At 39.2% G+C, this 19,518-nt stretch overlaps 1 protein-coding gene across 13 annotated transcripts in view; it reads right to left on the bottom strand.

Annotated features, from left to right (window-relative positions):
- LOC100737108 (AGBL carboxypeptidase 4) overlaps positions 1–19,518 on the bottom strand; it is a 1,252,169-nt gene that overhangs the window by 296,639 nt on the left and 936,012 nt on the right. The window contains exon 7 of one of the 13 annotated variants that reach the window (XM_084965134.1): positions 1,612–3,223. The exons of the other annotated variants lie outside the window; for them this stretch is intronic. Within the exon in view, the coding sequence (XP_084821260.1) occupies positions 2,946–3,223 (278 nt within the window). The 3' untranslated portion in view covers positions 1,612–2,945. Of the gene's footprint in view, positions 1–1,611; positions 3,224–19,518 lie in introns of those variants that run through there. 13 annotated transcript variants of the gene reach the window in all.

The following is a 19,518-nucleotide window of genomic DNA, read 5'->3' as shown; positions in this document are numbered from 1 at the left end:
TTTTCCTGTGTCCCCTTGTGTGGTTTCACCTAACTGACCATCACCTAAAAGAACACAAAACACAGGCAGAGGGACTGATACATCCCCTGTAATCAGAGGGACTATGCAGGCTCCAGAAATCAGAAGCTAGTGTGGAAAGAATGTTGGGGCAGGGCAGGGGTATGAGACAAGACTGGAGAGATTACCTCAAAAGTCTTGGAAAAGCTGAAAAGTTGTAAGCCAGCGGAGATGGGAAAAGTGTGGTGCTGAAATATGTTTGACAAGTGGGTTCAGGGAGACCAGTTAGGAGGCTGCTGTAGTTCAGATCAAAGACCGTGACCTTCTGGATTAGGTTGTTGATAGTAGAGGTGGATACAAGTGGATGAATTTAGATTTTTAGGAGAAGCAACAGTAAGAGTAGGGGTAAAGGAAGACAGCCCAGATACTTGTCCTTGTTCTGTTAAAATGTTCTGTATAATGTTGCACAAATCCCTTCTTGGGGGCCTCAGCATCCCCTTCACCCACCAGGGTAGCCCTCAAGCCTCCTCCAAGAAATGGTAGGAATCTGCAAGCCATCAGATTGGAGTGTCTTTTGGAGAGCTTCCAGTGCTGACATTCTGTGGCTCAATAATTCTGTGATCCTAATTCATTTCTCCTCTCTCCCTCAAATGCCTAAGCCTATCCTTTCTGAAAACTTACTTGCTGGAATGATAACCGAGCCTATAGCTTGAGGATAAATAGTTGTGACACCTTGAATCAGGCTATAAACCAGACATTGCCAGGTGTCTACTGCACAGAAGAAAAGAAAAAGGATCTCTCATTGGAAGATTCCCCTAGAAACAAACAAAAACAACAACAACAACAAAATCAATAACAAAAAAAAAAAATCAGTGTCAGATGGGAAAGTGTCTTGGACGATGACAAAGATGATGATACTCATAATAATTCCTATACTTCACTTAGTGTCTCAATATGCCTTATCTCATTTAACACAACAACTTTGTGAGGTACCCAGTGCATAGAGCTGAGCAGAATGAGCTTAGGAGAGAAGAAATACCAGTGCTTAAAGAGACTGAGATAATTCATTATTTGACAAATATTTATCAAGCCTCTACTATGTGCCAGTATAAACTTGTGATAGGCAAGTTTCTTTTCTCATTGGGATTATAATAATAAAAATATTTGAAGATATATGGTATATAATATTGTATTATACAATGATGTATAATACATGTAATAAAATATAATAAAATAACAAATATTGTTTACAATAGGTTTTATGAAGGAAAGGTAGTGGGGTAGTGAGTTAGCAAGTAAACAGAGAAGGCAATTTTCAATAGAATAGTCAGAAAACATTCTGGGAAAGGAGGCATTACGGATAAAAAGAACAATAAGCACAGAGGCCAGGTATGAGAGAAGGCTTGATTTATCTAAGGAGCAAAAAAGGACAACAGTTTGGTTGGAGCATAATGAATGAGACAAGAGTGATATGAAAGAGGGTGAGAGAGATACAAAAGCCCAAACCAAAATAGCTCTATGGACCATGATAAGGACTTTTGATTTTGGATTTTGAGTGATGGGAAGCTATTAAAGAATTTTAATCAGGAGGGTGATATGATGTGATTTTAGATCTTTTTTTTTTTTTTTTTTTTTTTCCTGGCTGTACCTGTGGCATATGGAAGTTCCCTTGCTAGGGGTCAAATCAGAGTTGCAGCTGTGCCACAGCCACAGCAATACTGGAGCCACACCGCATCTGCAACTTATGCTGCAGCATATGGCAACACCAGATCTTTAACCCACTGAGCCAGGCCAGGGATCGAACCCACATCCTCATAGAGACAACAAGTTGCTAAGCCACAACAGGAACTCCCTGATTTTAGATCTTAAAAAGTCACTGACTGACCTGTGGATAACAGACCGTATGGTGGCAAGAGGTAAAACTGGCAGCCCAAGTAGAAGGCTATTAAAGTAGTCTGAGCGAGAGAGGGGTTGTTGGCTAAAAGCAAAACATGGTAGAGATGAAAAGCAACAGGTAAGTTCAAGATGCAGTTTGGGAGTGGAAGAGATAAGAGTTGATGATAAATTTGGATGTTGGCTGAAGGAAACTGTTAACCTATTCGTCTACGCATACGAGCAAGCTGAGGCCGAGGAAAAGAACCAAAGTGGGAAAGGACTGAAACCATACTTGAGGTCAAGACTTCTAACTCCACACACGATGCTCTTCCCCGTGCACTACACATCTCTGTTCAAAGTGACAGCACCACACATGTTGGGTGAAGGGTGCTCAGTCGAGTTGGGACATGTAACTCTCAACAATTAACAGGTACCAAGTAGGTGAAGAGCAGGGAGGCTTCTGGGCATTCAAATATTAGAGTAGGAGTCCTGCACTTTCTCCATTCCCCACCTGCCAACTGCTGGCCCTCCCAGTCCAAGGCGGGGTCAGGAAAAGGAGATGGTGCCACTTCTGCTGTGGGCTCGCTGCTGATCCAGGAGAGAGAGGTGGCAGATGGTGAATGTGTTTTGTAGCTTCCCAGCTTCATAGATGGAGAAATGGACCGGATGTCACTTTGAGTCCAGACTCCTCCACAGGTTCATATTACCTTTGGTCTCTTAGTTCTCATATTTTCACTGGGATATTTCAGAACCATGGCAACTAAAGCTCATCTCCCGGCTTGCCTCTCACTCTACTCATGTCCTATCCACACAGAACACCTCTTTGTTTATACGTATGCATCTTTCCTACTAAACTATATAACTGCCAAAGGCAGGGACACCTCTGTGTGCCCAGTGCTGGGCTGAGCAACTGGCACAGATCTGTTGACTAAGAGGATAAGGAGTTCTTCTGGCCTTAGTCTTTCCAACCTTTAAAAGGGGATAATTAATAACTAACTCACAAAATTGTGATGTTTAAACAAGTTAACATGCATATTAGGCACTAACACAGTGTAGAAGCTTGAGAGACAAATTCATACATTATCTATATTACCAAAAGCATTTCCTTGCTCAGCATCTTTAGATATTAGGGAATGCAAATTAAAGCTGCAATAAGCTATTACCACAAATTTATTGGACTGGCTAAAATTTTGAAAAATACTGACAATTAAAAATTCTGAAAAACCCTGGCGAGGAAGAAGAGCGATCACAGCCTTCATACCGTGCCGATCAGAATGCAAACTGGTGTAGTTCTTTAAAACATCAGACATCGCCATCACGTGACCCAGCAATCCCACTGCTAGGAATTTACCTAGAGAAACAGAAACTATGTTCACATAAAACCTGTAAAGAAATGCTCGTAGCTTCTCTCTCCACAGTTGTTTCGGCTGGAAACAAGCCGAAAGTCCTTCAGTGGTAAATGCAATATAAACAAACTGTGGTATTCTGTACGAGTAAATAGTACTCAGCAATGAAAAAAATAAACCACTGCTACACATAACTGGGATAATCACAAAAGCATTAAATAAGTGAAAGAAGCCAGTCTCAAAAGGTTGCCTGTTGTATGATTCCACTTTTATGAATTCTTGAAAAGACAGAACTACTAGTGATGGAGAACAGATCGGTGTTTGCTAAGGGTTAGGAAAAGACTGCGACAAAAGGATAATACAAGGGAGTCTCTTAGGATGAGAGAACAGCTCTCTCTCCCGACTGTGGTGGCAGATACGCGAATACATACCTACGTTAAAATTCATAGAGCCACACACATACGTCAATTTAACTGCATGTTAGTCTAAAATATTAAATAAAATAAAAAGTTTTCCTATAGTGGCATTAACATTGCCTAGGCTTCCCAATTTTAAAGGTGTCTTTTTAATCTAGGGAGAGAATCCTGTTTATTCAAGCTATCTCTTATTACAAAATGTAAAAAAGGAGAGAGAAGCAGCGGTTATAGACAGTGTGGAAGTATAGGGGAGACTCTGGTTTGCCTGGAAATTTCCAAAGCTAGAACAGCTATTTCATTTCAATTCAATCCTGAACTTTCAAAGAAAAAAAAAAAAAAAAAAAAAACCCTTCCCCTTTTAAAGCTTTGCTAGTAAAACTGTCCTTGCACTGAGCCAGCGATAAATCTACAGAACACTATGGTAATACCCATGGAGAAGGCAAAAGGGGCCTCCATAAACCATGTGATTTTGAACTACTACAGATGTTGCAGTGGGAATTTATGGTTTTTGAAGGATCCTTATCTCTTCTTGCCAGTTTCTGCACATTGAATCATGTACTGGCAGAGTCTATTTTAAGAGCCATCATTTTTTTCCTTTAAATATTAAAAAAAATCTGTGGCAATTAATTTCTTCCATACTGTTCTATCATGACAAATAAATGTGAAATGCATATTTACAGAGCACATGTAATTGCATTTGGGCACATGCAAATGACATGCAAATCTTACATTCTAAATGAGTTTGTTTATCATCCCTGAATTTTAATCCAAGGACCTTACTTTTAAAATTCAGTTTATATTCTGACATGTATACAAATGAGTTTGACTCTGGAAAATAACTTAATAAACTCAGGGTTAGCTATGCAATTAGAGGAGGCATCTGGGAGCTATAAAATCTGGGAAACAACATTTACATCTTTTTCTGCATTCAGGGTTTCAATTTCCTAGCAAACCCTCTCCCCACCAGCCCACACTCCTCACACTTCACCACTCCATTTCCCATCATTCCTGCAGCCGCATCCTTTGAAGTCGTTTTGGTCTTTTCTGGGGGAAGGTAGATGGATGCATTTCACTGAGGATGACCTCATCAAGTCATTGTCCTCAGCACAGCAGTTTCAAAAACTAAAATCAGAGTGATAAATGAAATGAAAACTAACAGAATTAACACTGATCTGGACCTCCATTCAGGTTTCTCATTATCACGGCTAGCCTGGTTCTTCTCCCGTGGGTGCTAAAGTCTTCCTACGGATTATTGACCCTCTAAAGAAAGCTATGAGCAGTCACAAGTCTGATTTGTCAAAAGACAAAAGAGAAGAGAGACAAATGGTATTCTGCCGGAGCTCTTGGAAGGAAGGAAAGAGAACCCTAAAACAAAGTTGAATGGAGGTTCCTTAAAAAATTAAAATTAGAAATACCATATGATCTGGCAATCCCATTGCTGGGCATATATCCAAAAGAACTAAAATCTGGGTTTGGAAGAGACATTTTGCACACCCATCTTCACAGCAGCACTATTCACGACAGCCAGGAGATGAGAACAACTCAAATGTCCACTGATGATGAATGGATACACAAAATATGGCATACATGCACAATGACACATGATTCAGTCTTATGGAGAAGGAGATCTTGTCACATGCCACAACAGGATGCCATGCTAAGGGAGAACCTTACGCTCAGTGAGATAAGCCAGTTTCAGAAAGACAACTACTATGTGGTTCCATTTACCTAAGTTAGCTAAAGTAGTCAAATTCATAGAAACAGAGGTGGAATGGTGATTACCAGGGGCTGGGGGGAAAGGGACGAGGGAAGCTGCGGTTTAACAAGCATAGCATTTCAGATTTGCAAGATGAAAAAGTTTTGGAGATATGCTTCCCAACAATACCAATACACTTAACACTACTGAACGGCACAATTAAAAATGGTTAGGATGGTTTAAAAAAAAAAGACAACTTTCAACGGCCCAGAGCAAGTGTGCCTTAAAAAGAAAAAGTTTTGTCTAATAAAATTACCTTACATTGGGACAATAGTGGTTAAGTTAGGGTTATAGAATTACAGGTGATTTAAAAATTTTTATGGTTTCCAAAGTTTTTTAATGAGGTGATATTTTGCTTATAGTTTATACAAATTTCTAAGAATAGCTTTTTGATATAAAATATCTTAAAATTTGGTTTTATATTACGTTCAAAAGACTTTAAATGATGGTAGGACAGTCTTTTGAGACTCATGAATAGGTAAACTGTGGTCCACAAGCTAAACCTGGCCTGCTGCCACCTGGTTTTATATGGCCTATGAGCTAAAATAGTTTTTATATTTTTTAATGGCTAAAAAATAATTGAAAGAAGTGTGACATGTAAAACTACATGATATTCAAATTTCAGTGTCCATAATAAAATTTTATTGTGCACACTCACATTCAAAGTAAAAGCTGAAATCTAAATTCTGATTTTCACAGAAGCATAGATTCACAGGACATTTTAATCAAAAATACACTTTGAAATGATCTAATAAACCTCAGTTTACAAATAAGAAAACTGAGAGTGAGAGAGGTGAAATGACTTAAATCCTAGCAAATTAAAAGCAGAGCCAGAATGCTCTGCGTTAAGCATTTTCCTGTCTTATCAGAGTGGGCAGATACAACATGTCAAACTATGACTCAGCATTAGCTTCTGCTTCTTCCTCATCCCCATGTTTGGGGCCCCTATATTGAATATGATAGGATATAAGCCTGCGTGCACACACACACACACACACACTCACACACACAGTGTTACTGCTTTTAGTCCTCACAAATGACCTGTGGGGAAGGTTGTATCATCCCTGACCTATAGAGCTCACTACTTTCTTCCTTCTGCCAACTCACCGGCCATGCTGATCTTTGCAGATTATCGACCACCTACAATGAATCCTGTTCTCTGGCTCCTACCTACTTGAGTTTCTCAGGGCCCTAGCTCTGACTTTATGCCCTCTCAACCGAGCATCTTTAAGCTCTCCCTCTCCACAGCCTCCAAGTCCTACCCCACAGTTTAGGAACATGTTCAAATCCCTCTCCACTTAAAACAAAAAAAGCTATCCTTCAGCCTTACATCTCCTCTTTCCTTTCTTTCCCAGCCACGCTTTAAGACAACATAGGACTATAGTTTACACTTGTCATCTCTCCTTCACGTTCTACTGATTACTCCACCCACTGCAATCAGGTACCTACCCCACGCCCCGGCCCTACCCCACTCTATAATGACTTTTTGTAGTTGACATCTATGGACACTTAAAAAAAAATCTTATCTCTTTTGACACCAGTGATCACTCCCTTCTTCCTGAAACATACACAAACTAATCTCTCATGTTCAAAGTCACATGCCTCCCCCACCCAACAAGTCATATGCCCCATATCAGAAAAGACAGAGATTGATAACTATTCTATCCCTCCAGCCATTCTCAGTGTGCCTCTGTGCCTTTGCAGATGTTGTCCTTTTTGCTTAGAATACCCTCCCATCACCTCTCCCGCCCTTGTTTTCATCTGCGTTGTGAATTCCTATTCATTGTTTAAGACCAAATTTATATTTCCTCTTCTCGAAGCTTTCTCTTTCTGCCTTCAAAAAGAGTTGACCCCTTGTCCCTTTGCTTCCACTGTACCTTATATTTAAGTCAATCGTCACCTTTATCATACTACATGCATTACTCATTTGTATCTCACAGAGACTGCATTCTTCTTGAGGCAGGCAGAGGCATGTCCAATTCATCTCCATGCAGTGGGATAAATTGGTACTCCATGGTCCCTTTTCCCAATTAGTACCCGCCTTCCTCTGTGCTCCTATAAGAAGGAGACTTAGACTGAAACACACAAACAATCCAATAGTAAAGTGAACAAACACATCAGAGCCAGTGCATGAGGTTCTTCTTGGGTAATAAAGATGTAACCCTTGATAGTTAGCGTTTTGTTTTGTTTTTCTTATATGAGGACTAGTCCCTAGGAAGAGGTAGAAGGACCTGAATATGGCTCAGAACAATAGTGCAGAGAATGGTTGATCAGTCCTAAAGAATAAGGCCCAAACTATGCTAACCAAAACAAAACAAAAAACCTTTCTCAGACAAGGGATAAGGCTATGTTATCTCAGTGAAAAGTGCTTTTGTCACTGTGCGGGATGCCTAGTTCACACAGTTCAGAGCCTCCATGGCTCTAACTGAAACTGTGACTTAAATTTACCTTGATTCACGGACCTAGGGCCCTGGAAGGACTGAGCAAACATGACCAGCAGCAGCCTGAAGCCTGAAGCCTGAAGGACTGCACAGAGCGTGAGGAAGGAGTCCACCTGCAGCGGGGAGCAGCAGATTTGTTTTGCAGGAATAGGGTGTGGTCGCCAGGCTGAGAGAATGAAAGAGGTTCCTATGGAATGCTCCAGCCCCCATGGTCTACATGAGACATAAAGGAGCAGCCACATCAGCCAGCATTGCAGCCTTTATTCCTCCTGCAATGAGCTTTCGAGATTTTTTTTCCTGGTTCTTAGGGAGAGAGCATCTACATGAGAGACAGCAGAGCATGGTGGTTGAGAGTAGACTCTGGAGCTGCCTGGGATCAAATCTCCCCTTTGCTGCTTACTAGCCCTGAAATCTTGAGGAAGTTACTGCCCTCTCTGGGGCTCAGTTTACTCATCTGTTAAATGGTAACAGTTACAGTCTCTACTCATAAAGGCTTTTGTGACTATTATGTGAGTTAATATGTCAAATGCACTTAGAATAGTAGTACTTGAGCTGTAGTAGGCACTCAACAAGCGTTGCTTATTATTGTTATCATTGTTGGTACTGCTTAGCTTGGAGTGTTCGGTCTGGCAGAAGCCAGGGTGGCAGGAGGCCCAGGATGGTACAGGCCTGTCCTGTCCCACTTCCTTTGGAGTATTGGCTTCAGAGGCATAAGTTCCTTTGGTTATCAGCAGTGTGGGATCCACAACCTGGGAGATACCAGAGAAGAACCAAGGCCCAGGACAGAGTATTCATACTGTCTCCCACCAGTGAGTAACAGAAGATGCTATTTGCACTTTTTAAAGAAGTAGCCTGCTATACCTGGGTTATTTCGAGTCTCCCCAGTGCTGGCACTTGGTATGTACTTAATAAATCTGTAGGTCAAATGAGTGATGGGGAGCAGAACACGAGTAGCAGGTACAGATCAGAGGAAGCAAGCACTAAGTTCTGCCAACATCCTCACCAACCTTGACACTTTCCCTCAGGCTTTAGGCCTGAGACAGCCCTCTTATAAGTGCCAGGATCTATATATACTTCCCCGAGTTGCCACTCTTTCACTTTAAGACCTTAGGCAAGTCCTCTGTCCTCACAGGCAAAATGAAGCAGTTAGTCTAGTTCAGGTATAGTAAGTAGGTTTTATCTCACGTGCAGATATCAGTGTTTGATTAGTGACTGGCTAGAATATTACATAGAAAGAATTTGAAACTGAATCCAGGCTGACTAGAAAAGATTTATGACTTAGTGACGTCATGGTAGATGAGGTAAGTGGTTGGCAGCCCATGTGTCATGCCTTTATTTTACTCTTGAGCTGGATAATATACTCCACAACCACTTTCTTTTGACTAGTCCTAAAGAACTGCCCAGACTTAATGAGTACCTTAGTTATGGTACCATGCTTTTCTCATAATTATAAGATGTAGTTCTGCCTTTGCACATGGAAGTTGCCCAGTAAAAAGACTTATGCTACCAGAAACTTCTCCACTCTTGTGTGAGTAGACAAAATCAAAGTCAAAGAGGACCCTTCCCGAAAGAAAGGAAGCAAAAAAGCCCAAACGTTGGAGTCAACATGCTTAGCCACTTACAACCTGATTCTGAGTGAATCACACAACCTGCCTAAACTGTAGCTGCTGCTGCTTTAAAATGGGGTGCTAATATTTCTAACCACAGGATGCTAATTAGGATTTAGCGAATTATAAAATAAACAGTACCCAGCACAGCCAAGTCCTTTGTGTAAGGGAGATCCTCAACATTCATCTTCAAAGTGAAGGCAGGGAGCTCTGGACTAAAAATGCCTTAGCGTTAGAGACTATGTCTCTGGTGGGTTCTTTATACCTAGCTTTTGAAACAAGATAAATGTTTAAGAAACACTTACTGGCTTGAATTGAACTGAATTGAATTGAAATTAGATAATCTTTTAGATTCCTTTCAGTACCAAGCGCATGTGCTCATAAATACTTGCAGAACGTAGTCCTTGGGTGGCCTTATCTGGGACTGGATACATCAGTGGAAATGTGTCTAATTCTCAGAGGGACACTAGAGGAGGGGACACACATCCACTCACTGCTGGCGATGTCTCTTCAGAAAAGCTGCCACTGTATCTGCTTCCTACTCCATACCCCGTCTTTTAGAGGGAAGAAAGTGGCCCTGATAAATCCATCATGCTCCTTATGCAGTCATATGGAGAAAAGGGTTCTAATTCTCTGCTGTGGACCCAGGGGACACTCAGAAAATCACGTCCTTCCCCGTCTGGGCCCAATCGTCATTGTCCTGCTGGATCCTGTTCCCTTTTCCCGTCTTGTTAGACTCCTTTTGAAGTCCCCTTCCTGTCCCAGAAACACTGAATGGACCACAATTATTTCAAATATCTGAATCATTATCTCATTGTTCTAAACAACATGTTTTTGCCACCCGCCCTATAACTGCTCTCCTTTAGGTGAGTCCTGAAGAATTTTACGGCCTTAATGAGCACATCAATTATCGTTCATGGAAGAGCCGATGTCTCCTGAAAGGTTATTGGAAGGTTGCCTGCTATCTCAGTGCTTAAATCCAGCAAATCTATCTCAGCCTCATGAATGCATTTGACCTTTTTATAGGTACGGGGGGAAAATAACAGAACAAAAGTTAATTTAGACTTCTATAATACAACATTTTTTTTTCTGAAAGAAATGAAAGGGCATTGAAATCGATACCTGCACAATAACACACTGATGAATGTTGGGACCCAATTTTCTCATTTTGCTAACTTGAGATTGGGAATTCTGAATAGTTTTCAATCCTGCATTCTTTGGGCACTGTGAAGTCTGCTGTATTGTGTCCACACAATGCCGCTGCACACTCATTATGGGAGTACCAGTGGTCCTGAAAAGGTCAGTTAGTTAGAAATGTCAGCCTTCAATGGAGCCGCGCAGACCCGTGTGCGCACGGATCCAATTAGATGGCCAGGCACCACTGCTGTAACCTGGAATCCTAATGAGCAAGTGGAGGAGAGGGGGAGGCGCCTTTTTTCCTGTTCTTGCTTCTTATTCAAAAGAAATGGAGATTGCTTTTCATCCACCCTACATGGGGTTGTTTAAACTTTACCAAACTCCACTTAGACTCCAGGTAGCTGGGAGGGGAACCCCAGCTTCCGCAAAGGCTGAGCCGGCCTAGAGCAGCCAGATATTGAAAGGACAGTAATGAAGCAGGCGGGAGCAGTACTTCAGACTTCGGGGCTGGTGGTATAGGTCACCCTTCTTACTCAGGTTGAGAACTGACTAAGAGGAAGAAGGCCTTCTTATGCAGTTCATTTCTAAGGAATTTCTAGGCACCGACTATGTGCCAGGTCTTGTGATTAAAAACTGGCCTTTGTTTTTTTGTTTGTTTGTCTTTTGTCATTTTAGGGCCGCACTCACGGCATATGACATATGGAGGGTCACAGGCTTGGGGTGTAATCGGAACTGTAGCCGCTGGCCTATGCCAGAGCCACGGCAACACCAGATCTGAGCCGCGTCTGTGACCTACACCATAGCTCACGCCGGATCCTTAACCCACTTAGCGAGGCCAGGGATTGAACCCGCAACCTCATGTTCCTAGTCAGATTCGTTTCCAGTGTGCCACAATGGGAACTCCGCCTTTGTCGTTTTTGACAAACCTAAATCACTTGTACAAATGTGTCAGGAGTGTATAAAAATCTGGCTGTATATATTGGCTGATGTTTCCTGAGTTTACCTATACCAATGCCTCTCTATTTCTCTTCCATCGCAAACTTGTATTTTAGAAAAGTCTACCAATCATGAACTTGAATGTTGAAGCAATGTCAAATTGCTATTAAAGTTTCTAAATGCTTTCTTTCAGCTTCTATATTTATCTCATTATGGACACACAATTTACACACTGGCACCAGTCTATGAATGGCACTTTACTGCCCTGGCTACCTCTCATCGCTAGTTCTTACCTGTTATTCTTCACTTTGACTGGTCCCCACCATTCTGAACTGACGGTCACATTGGACCTCTTTTCTGGTTAAATCACTGCATAATTCTTTAAAATTCTTTCTGACATTTGTCTTTTGGTACCACGGTGGCACCCCATGGTTAGAACACTCCCTCAGCAGCCCCTGTCTGGAATTCAGTGGACTAACCAGCCCTAAAACACAAACAAAACCCTGGGTAGTTTTATTACAAGTGATTCAGGGATCATACTTTGAGAACAAATGAAGGATTTTACAGAGAATCATATGGTTGGATTTCTAGGCACAGCAGGCAGGGGTGACCTACTTGCTTCTAGGTCCCAGACACTCGGGCAGCCTGTCCCTTCAACTGAGGCCACTTAGCCCCCCTTGTAGCCTCAGATCCCAGGGTCATCTGGCTTTGTGGGTAGGTGAGGGCAGGGACAGTGGATATAAGACTGTTGGATTGGTAAATAAGCTTGTATCCACAGGGGGTGGGGTTTGGTGTCTGCTTTTGTTTTCATTTTTCTATCTAATTTTTTTGTATTCAGACCTTGGTCTCAGGCCCCATAATTGTTTCCTATACTAATACTCATTTCTGCAGTAAATGAGTTCTTCTCTCACTTGGTTTTTCCTTTACTATCTCTGCAAACTCTGGATGAACCAGCACCTGAGATTAGGAAGGCAGCTAAGAAGTCAGAAGTCCAACTTAGCGGCAGCTTAACGCCCATTTACCAAGAGTGCAAAGGGAAAAGGGCTTTGATATAAATTGGGAATTGGACACTGGGGCACACAATCTTCTTTACCTAAATGTGAGATCTTACTTTTCTTAATTTAGTGAACCAAGAATATTTCTCACTTTTATGACCAAGGCAAAGACTCTCATAGGTTAGGTCTATTTTAGGACAGAAAGACACAGATGGACAAATGCAGCTGTTTATTTATGGAAGAAACTGCTGCTGGACAATTAATACTTTTCTCAGAACTCCCACCAATCTCAAAAGGCCAGGCTATTACTCACATATCTTGGGAGTAAGGGGAGAATCCTTGGAGGATTGGGAAAAGGCAAATGAGCCTGAAAGGAATCAAAGATAAAGTACTTATAATCTTCATCATTGTCATTAGCATTTTGGTAGTCACCCTCCAAAAGAGACCCTAAAAGATTCTCACTTCTTAGTATTTATGTTTTGTATAGTCTCCTCCCACAGTGAATAGGCTGATTTGTGTCATTAATAAGCTATTACAGCATGACAAGTTATAACTTCCTAGGCTATCTCATAAAATAATATTTCAGCTTCTTTCTTCTGTCTCTTGGATTAGTCGCTTTGAAGGAAGTCAGCTACCATATTATGAGGATACTCACGCAGTTGCATAGAGAAGACTTTGTGGCAAGGAAGTGAGGCCTCTTGCCAAAATCCAGCACCAAGTTACCATCTCTGTGAGTGAGTTATCTTAAAAGATGATTTTCCAGGCCCACTCAAGCCTCCAGAAAACTACAGCCTTGACTGCATCTTAATTGCAACCTGATGAGAGATCTTGAACTAAAACCATCCATCCAAGCTGCTACTAGATTCATGACCTCCACAAACTGTGTGAAATAATAAACTTTTATTGTTGTTTGAAACTGCTAGGCTTTGGGGTAAATTGTCACAAAGCAAGCAATCACACTAACAACTATTTATTTAAAATCTACTATGGGCCATGCATTTACTATTCTAGCCATTTTACATATATTGTATCTAATATTCACAAAATTCTAAGGAATGTTATCATCCCTCTCTTACACATACTAACATGAAAGTAAAGCACAAAAAAGCGAGTAGTTTCCCAAGGTCAAACTATAAGTAGAAGATATAGGATTTGAACACATAATGTATATATGTACTACAAATCCCTTTCTCTTCTACTTGTACCTTGCTGTTGCAAACATGCAAAATAAATAAATAGATAAATAAATGAATAAAAAGTACGGAGAGCATATGCCTGCTTTTGTGTTCATTTGGAGCAGACTAAGATATTTCTTACTATGAACAATTACTTGCCAGCAAATTAGGTAACCTAGAAGAAGTAGATGAATTCCCAGTAACATACAACCTGCAAAGAATGAATCAGGAAGGAAGAGAAAAATCTGAACAGCATTTATGTGTTCATAAACAGTGATTATGGAGATTGAAGCAGTAATATAAAACCTCCTGACAAAGAACAGCCAGGCCCAGATGGTTTCACTGGTGAGTTCTACCAAATATTTAGAGAAGAATTAATACTAATCCTTCTCAAGCTCTTCCAAAATTTGAAGAGGAGGGAACACTCCCAAATACTTTATAAGGCCAGTATTACCCTGATATCAAGCTAGATAAGGACATACAAGAAAAGAAATCTACAAGCCAATATCATCAATGAATATAAATGCAAAAACTCTCAACAAAAAACTATCAAACAAAATTCAACAGTACTTTAAAAGGATCATACACCATGATCAAATGGGATTTATCTCTGGGGTACAAGAATGCTTCAATATGTGAATAAATAAATGATTCTCTCCATTAATAGTAAGAAGGATAAAAATCTTATGATACTCTCAATAGATGCAGAAAATATGTTTTATAAAATTCAACATCCTTTAATGATCAAAGCTTTCAAAAAATCAGGTAAAAAAGGAATATAACATGATAAATACCATTTATGACAAACCCTCAGCTAGCATCATACTCAACAGTGAAAGGCTGAAAGCTTTTTCTCTAAGATCAGGAATACGACAAGGCTGCCTACTCTCACCACACCTATTCAATACGGCACTAGAAGGCCTAGCCCAAGCAATTAGTCAAGGAAAGACATCAAAAGTGTCTAAATTGGAAAGGAAGAAGTAAAATTGTCTCCATTTACATATAACATGATCTGATGTATAGAAAACTCTGAAGGCTCCACCAGAAACTATTGAGAACTAACTCAGCAGAGTTGCAGGATAGAAAAGTAACACATAAAAATCAGTTGTATTTCTATATACTAACAACAAACTATCTAAAAGAGAAAGAAAACAATTACATTTGCAATAGCATCAAATACAATAAAATACTTAGTTATAAATTTAACTACAGAGCTCTAATAGTTTTCTGGTAGCATCTTTAGGATTTTCTATGTATAGTATCATGTCATCTGCCAAGGGTGATAGTTTTACTTCTTCCTTTCAAATTTGGATTTTTTAAATTAATTTACTTTTATCTGATTGTCATGACTAGGACTTCCAAAACTATGTTAAATAAAAGTGGCGAGAGTGGACATCCTTGTCTTGTTCCTGATCTTAGTGAGAATTCTTTCAGTTTTTCACCATGGAGAATGATGTTAACTGTAGGTTTGTCATACATGGCCTTTATTACGTTGAGGTAGGTTCCCTCTATGCCCACTTTATGGAGGGTTTTTTTTTTTTTATCATAAATGGGTGTTGGATTTTGTCAAAAGCTTTTTCTGTATCTATTGAGAGGATCATATACTTTTTACTCTGCAATGTGTTAATGTGGTGTATCACACTGATTGATTTGTGCATATTGAAAATTCCTTGCATCCCTGGGATAAGTCCCATTTAATCATGGTGTATGATCCTTTTAATGTATTGTTGGATTCAGTTTGCTAGTATTCCATTGAGGATTTTTGCATTTATCAAAAATTTTGCAATATCATTGGTGATATTGGCCTATAATTTTCTTTTTTTGTGGTATCTTTGGCTGGTTTTGGTAGCAGGGTGATGGTGGCCTCAGAGAATGAGTTTGGGAGTGTTCCTTCCTCTGTAATTTTTGGACTAGCTTTAGAAGGACAGGTGTGAATTTTTCTCTGAATGTTTGATAGAATTTGCCAGTGAAGCCATCCAGTCCTGGACTTTTGTTTGTTGAAAGTTTTTAAATCACAGTTTCAGTTTCAGTACTTGTGACTGGTCTTTTTACCTTTTCTATTTCTCCCTGGTTCAGTCTTGGAAGATTGTACCTTTCTAAGAATTTGTCCATTTCTTCTATGTTGTCCATTTTATTGGCATATAGTTGCTTGTAGTAGTCTCTTATGACCCCTTGTGTTTCTGTGATGTTCACGGTAACTTCTCCTTTTTCATTTCTGACTTTATTGATTTGAGCTCTCTCTCTCTCTCTCTTTTATTTTTCTTGATGAGTCTGGCTAAGGGCCTATCAATTTTGGGGCACAGGAATTATTGCCACTATTTTATAATAACTATCAATGGAGTATAATCTTTAAAAATTGTGAATTACTATATTGTACACTTGTAACTTTATTATATATATTGTGTATCAATACCTCAATAAAAATAATTCAATAAAAAAGTTTCTGGTGTTTTCCCATACACACACACACACACACCAAAATGGGGAAAAGTGCCAATTCCCTATAACAAAAAATCAATTTAACAATAAAAGGTAGAAGAGTCATTATAAGGAGATTTTTAAAAATTTTGAGAGAATTCAAAAAATATTTTCAGCAGTTGGAAAGTATGTAATTTTCTGGGAATATAATTAAGATCTTAAATGTCTAGGTTTTAAGGTTAAAGAAGTTCTATTAATATCCAATAGGTATTTGATATTATTTTATGTAATTTTTGCACTGATATTCTTAAGTGAAATTGGTTTGTATTTTTCCTTTTTGTATTATCAGTTCTGATGACAGATGCAAATGAACAAAATGATTTAGAACAAATGAGATAATACAGAAGAAATAATTCTACAAATTACTAAGACCTGTTATAAAAATATAAACAATATGCTCTACGATCAAGAATAGACTTTCAAATAAACTAACACAATAGAGAGTCTAGGAATTTAGACACTGATATTTGGAATCTGGCAAAGCCCATTATTTCAAATATGTCAGAAAGTAAACTAATATTTCATTGACAATTTAAGATGAGAGATCTGTATACTGAAAGCTTTAAGACATATGGTGAAAGAAATTCAAAAAGACACAAATAAATGGAAATATATCCTATGTCCATGGATTGGAATAATTAATATTGTTAAAATGTCCATACTAACAAAAGCCATCTATAGATCTGATGCTATCCCAATCAAAGTTCCAGTTTGTATTTTTATATGGGAAAAAAGTCCTAAAATAATAGGACTAAATCAAAATCCTAAAATCAATAGGAACCATAACAAAAGTAATCGTAAGAAAGAAGAAAGCTGGAGGCATTACACTTCCAGAGGTCAAACTATACTACAGAGCTACAGTAATCAAAATAGTATGGTAGTGGCATAACAACAGACACATAGATCAATGAAAGAGAATCAAGAGCCCTAAAATAAACCCATGCATATACATTCAATAACTTGATCCCCTTGCTGTACAGTGGGAAAATAAAAATAAAATAAAATAAAATAAATATTTGACAAGGAAGTCAGGAATACTCAATGTGGAAAAGATAATGTAATTAATATATGGTGTTGGGAAAACTGGATATTCACAAGTAAAAAAGTGAAAGTGAACACTGTCCTACACCACTCACAAAAATCAACTTGAAATGGATTAAGGACTGAAACGTAAGATCTCAAACTGTAAAACTCCCAAAAGGAAACAGGGAAAGAGCTTCTTGATACTGGATTTAGCAATCTTTTTTTTTTTTTTTTTTTTTTTTTTGCATATAAAACCCAAAACCCAAATAACACAAGCAAAAATAAACAAATGGGGCTACATCAAATTAAAAAGTTTCTATGCAGCAAAAGAAATGATCAACAAAATGAAAGAGCAACCTATAGGATGGAAGAAAATATTTGCAAACTATATATCTGGTAGAGGGTTAATATCCATATATAGACATACAATTTAATACCAAGAACGACAACAACAACAAAACAAACAAAACAAAAAGTGAGTTAAACATGGGCAAACGATCTGAATAGTTATTCTTCCAAAAAGACATACATATGGTCAAAGTACAGGAGAAGTTGCTCAACAGTACTCATCACTAGCGGAATGCAATTAAAACCACAATGAGGTATCACCTCACACTTGTTAGAATGGCTATTATCAAAAAGAGATTATAAGTGTTGGCAAGGATTTGTGTACTGTTGGTGGGAATAAAACAGTATGGACGTTCCTAAAAAAATTAAAAATAGAACTACCATATGATCCAGCAACCCCACGTCTCATTGTAAATCTGAAGGAAATGACATCACTCTCTCAAAAAAATCTATCTGCATCTAAATGTTCACTATAGCATTATTTATAATAGCAAGGTGTAGAAACAGTCTAAGTGTCCATCGAAGGAGGAACAAAGAAAATGTAATATACATATTTTTTCAGTCATAAAAAAGCATAAAATCCTGCCATTTGTGATAACATGGATGAAGCTTCAGGGCATTCTACTCAGAGAAATAAGTCAGACAGAGAAAGACAAATACTGCAGGATTTCATATGTGGAATCTAAAGTACCATACTCACAGAAACAGAGTAGACTCGTGTAAAAGTTCTTAACATCCTCCCCCTCAACACAAAGATTTTTAAAAGAGAGAGGGAGAGAGAAAAGAGAGAAATAATAATTATCCTTGACATGAAGATGTTTTGATAATCTCCCTAAAACTTTTTTAAAGAATATACAATTATAATAATAACAATAAATGAAAATGATGTTTACTTCATTAGGAAGGGTTTTAAAATACCGTGTTTTCATGGACGCCTAATATAATGACTAATGAAATCAAATCAATACTCCCCTTACCTGCCATCCCCATGAAGGAAACGACCACACAGAATAAGAGAATATTACTCATCTCTTATTCTATCTCATGGCTAGACTAGGGTGATTATAATTGCACTGCTTCAGACCAGGGAACATCAGTACAGAGACAGCTGAATGCTGTTGTAGACCTTTAGCCTGTGAGTTTAGATCTTCAGTTCCTGAATCAATTAGAACCAACAGAACCAATGTCCTCTCAGTTAAGGCCAGATGAGCTTTCCTCTTTCTCTCAAACCCCATTACGAAGGCCTAATGTGAACAAAGCTCTTCTGGCCTCTAAGGTGTATAAGGTATTTTCATGCTAATATTAAATATGCTGGGGCTTTCCTGCCATGATTACCTCTCTTAAGCTTCACTTCACCCCTGTGAAGTAGGTATAAACATCCATATTTAATGGTAAGCTAAGCTACAAAGTAGTTAAATGATTTTCCTAAGGGCATGGAGTTAAGAAGTGGCAGAACCATGACTGCAACTTAGGTCTACCTGGTTCCCACACTGTGACTACTGTTAAAAGCCAACTCCCAGGTAGGGCCTACACCCTGCTCCATACCTGTTAAGGTCCTCTTCCCTGACTGCCATCCCTGCCTGGTGCCTGGTCTCAATACCCTGAGCTACTGGTATATGTCTGGCTTTAACCAGAAAGGCCCTCTCTGGGACAAAGGTCTAGCCTCCACTTGATGATGAGTCCTGTGTCTACCCAGAGACTCTAGCTGTGCAGCCCCTACTGGGTCTACCTTTTTTGATAGAAGGGCTGCTATAGAACAGATCAATGTTTGCTCTGCTCTCAGACCTTATAATTCACAAAACTGGTTTAGACTGGCCACAGAGATAGTCATCGCAAAAATTTTTATGATCTTGGGCCATTTCCAGGTAATGCCAGGCCTCAATTTATCTCCTGTGGATGATGTTTGTAACTCAATTCTCAGCCAGTCAGCACAGTAGCCCTCCCTGGACACAGATACTTGTTCAAAGATGAGGTCATAATGACCCAAT

Source organism: Sus scrofa, chromosome 6 (genome assembly GCF_054392235.1).
Source record: "Sus scrofa isolate SSC_HxYL_T2T_F1_AM1 chromosome 6, Sscrofa_HxYL_maternal_Yorkshire_Landrace_v2.0, whole genome shotgun sequence".
NCBI lineage: Eukaryota > Metazoa > Chordata > Mammalia > Artiodactyla > Suidae > Sus > Sus scrofa.
The sequence above is the reverse complement of the archived record's forward strand: the minus strand, read 5'-3'. Positions and strand labels throughout refer to the sequence as shown.